The 2,941-nt window shown below is 37.0% G+C and overlaps 1 protein-coding gene across 1 annotated transcript; it reads left to right on the forward strand.

The window, feature by feature from the left end:
• Positions 1-377: 377 nt before the first annotated feature.
• On the forward strand, positions 378-877 carry LOC117938503 (histone H2B 1/2-like). The gene has a single exon (XM_034863148.1). It carries the CDS (start codon positions 399-401, stop codon positions 771-773), a length of 375 nt encoding a protein of 124 aa, XP_034719039.1. The 5' UTR covers positions 378-398; the 3' UTR covers positions 774-877.
• Positions 878-2,941: the final 2,064 nt, after the last annotated feature.

Below are 2,941 nucleotides of genomic sequence, written 5' to 3' on the forward strand. Positions count from 1 at the left end.
CACACTAGGTTTTATAAATAGTTAGGCTTCCAGATAAAGAGTTAATTTGAAACAGACCAAAAGACATTATGAAAATGATTAAATCAACTCTAGTTTGGTGGATTTTCCATTTTTCCCTGTAAATAAGTAAATAAAAAAGAAGTAAAGACGTTTTTGCAAAAAACAAACGAAAGAATCAATAAGTGAACAATGACTACAAATGCACCTTCGTTCACTTTAAGCAGCAACAAAGGTAACACACGTCACATTCCTGTAGTTTTCAGAGACGCTCTGACGCGCCGACGGTCAGCCAATGGGAGAGTGGGAACCGCACAGCAAGATTTGCATAATCGGGGCTTCAAAGCAAGCAGCGCATTGAGCCAGTCACGCAGTTATTGGTGAACACCGGTATCGCAACCATGCCTGAACCAGCAGTGAAAGCAGCGAAGAAGGGCTCCAAGAAGGCGGTGACCAAGACCGCCGGCAAGAAGGACAAGAAGAGGAGAAAGACCAGGAAGGAGAGCTACGCCATCTACGTGTACAAGGTGATGAAGCAGGTCCACCCCGACACCGGCATCTCCTCCAAGGCCATGGGCATCATGAACTCGTTCGTGAGCGACATCTTCGAGCGCATCGCCGGCGAGGCCTCCCGCCTGGCTCATTACAACAAGCGGTCTACCATCACCTCTCGCGAGATCCAGACCGCCGTGAGGCTGCTGCTGCCCGGGGAGCTGGCCAAGCACGCCGTGTCCGAGGGCACCAAGGCCGTCACCAAGTACACCAGCTCCAAGTAGACCGGCTCCAAGTAGACCGTCCCGCCGCCTTAGTCCCACCAAACCAACGGCTCTTTTAAGAGCCACACACTGCTCCTTTAAGAGCAAAGTTCCATCTAATTAGGTTGTAATGAAAGGTATTACTCACCATAAATATTAGGTATGCTAATCTTTCCTGTATTTTAATTTATTTCTGATCAATCACATGCTCAATACTTAATGTATTAATTTGTATTTTCAATATGTTCATTCATTGCAACTCATTAAATACTTCTTTTAATATGGTTACTGTCTTTAGTTATGATTGCTAATATATCACATATGCTCACCTTTTTCGTATTATAACATGCTTAAATTTGAATTCTTTTTCAACATGTGCTTACTGTCTAATTTAGTTATTTTATTATAATTAACATTTCTTTTTTGAACAGAACTTACAGTCTAATCTTAAATATTTTTTTGGCACATGCTTAGTTTATTTTATTTTTTCAGTATATTTACATATTTCTAACACACAATTTTATTGAATCGTGCTTTAATTACTTGTTAAATGATATACATGGGGGTTGATTGTTGTGTAGTTTGGATGATGCTTTGGCAATATTGTTTTATTAAAGCCAACAAAGCCCATTTGAGTTGAATTATAGCGTTAATTGAGGATGTACTGTTGGTAGCGGCTGTATTTTATCGTGAATCATGGGGAGGTCATTTACAGTAATATGTAAATATAGTAATATAAACATGAGTTTGACCTTCCTGTCGTCTCCAGGTCGAAGTTTTCACACATTGTCCATGTGTTTTTTAATAAAATTCTGGGTTTTCTTTCAAAAAAAATGTCATAAATAACATGGATGGTTCCCTCCAACGCTCTTCGTGAGCAAAAATAAATGATCCGTTCACTGCTTTCCCTGAACGTGGGTGTTTTATTCCATTAAATGATGAAATTACGTTGAAAATAAGCTTCAAAAAGGGACAAAAAGGAATGGATGCTTTTTGTCAATGTCGGGTTTAGTGATGAGGGTTGAAAGACATAATTGTTGTGTATAGATTTGATAAACAAATCACATCCACATATACACAATATGTAAAGTTCTTGGCTCTCGGTCATGCGTTTTTAACATGAAATCCCATAGGGAGACATTTAATTTGCTCATGGCAAACACTCGATTCATTAGATTGTGTTAACAGATGGATAGATAGAAAGAAAGCCGTTTTGCTCATTAATCGCTCTGAGGGAGACGAGGTTCATCCACAGGGGAAATGGTTGTTTCATTCAGGAGGAAACAGGAAGAGAACGACGCTTTCACTCTGCAATTAACTAATTAATAATCTGCTCACATACCTGGACACTCGCTCTCAACCGGTCATTTTAATAATACATGTATGTTGTATTCTATTATTTCTTTATATTTGTATTCTGTGCTGTGTGATTGATTTTGCTGCTGAAACACTAGAATATCCCAATTTATTGGATCAATATCTATCTATCTATCTATCTATCTATCTATCTATCTATCTATCTATCTATCTATCCATCTATCTATCTATCTATCTATCTATCTATCTATCTATCTATCTATCTGTCTATCTATCTATCTATCATTTATGGTAAAGGTCTTTTAATAGCTAGAGGTTTTATTGGTTATTATTATTATTGTTATTTCTATTATTATTAATTATATTTAGAGTTATTACTCTATTTTCTTCATATTTTTGTAAGCTGCTGAAAACGGATGCTGGAAATGTCCATTTCCTTGCGAGAGTCATCCCAAAAGGATTAATTAAGAGAAATCTAAATCTATGTCTTGGAGTGTAAAAGACGTTGATTTAACTTATTGATCACCGATATTGTCGCTCATTGTACGTTTTGTGTAGCCGTGCTTAATGAAACCAGATAGCATTCAACAATAACAACCTTGGTCAGCACCAGAGATGTTGTTTTGGGAATACTGAGGGTAATTCCCCGTCTATTATTAATATAAAAATATAAAAACATTTGCTGCTGCATCTGCAGAAAGGCTTTTTACTTTCTCGAACCAACAGACAATATTTCATTATATTACTCTTTATCTAACCTGCATTTTATTCTCGTAAAATAAAATTGCCCTTCTCTAACTCTTTAAAAAATACCTTGTAAATACATATTACAAATACAGCAACTTTAAAACTACTTCAGTAAACCCTTGTGT

The sequence above is a fragment of the Etheostoma cragini genome, chromosome 23 (assembly GCF_013103735.1).
Source record: "Etheostoma cragini isolate CJK2018 chromosome 23, CSU_Ecrag_1.0, whole genome shotgun sequence".
NCBI classification, from domain to species: Eukaryota; Metazoa; Chordata; class Actinopteri; order Perciformes; family Percidae; genus Etheostoma; species Etheostoma cragini.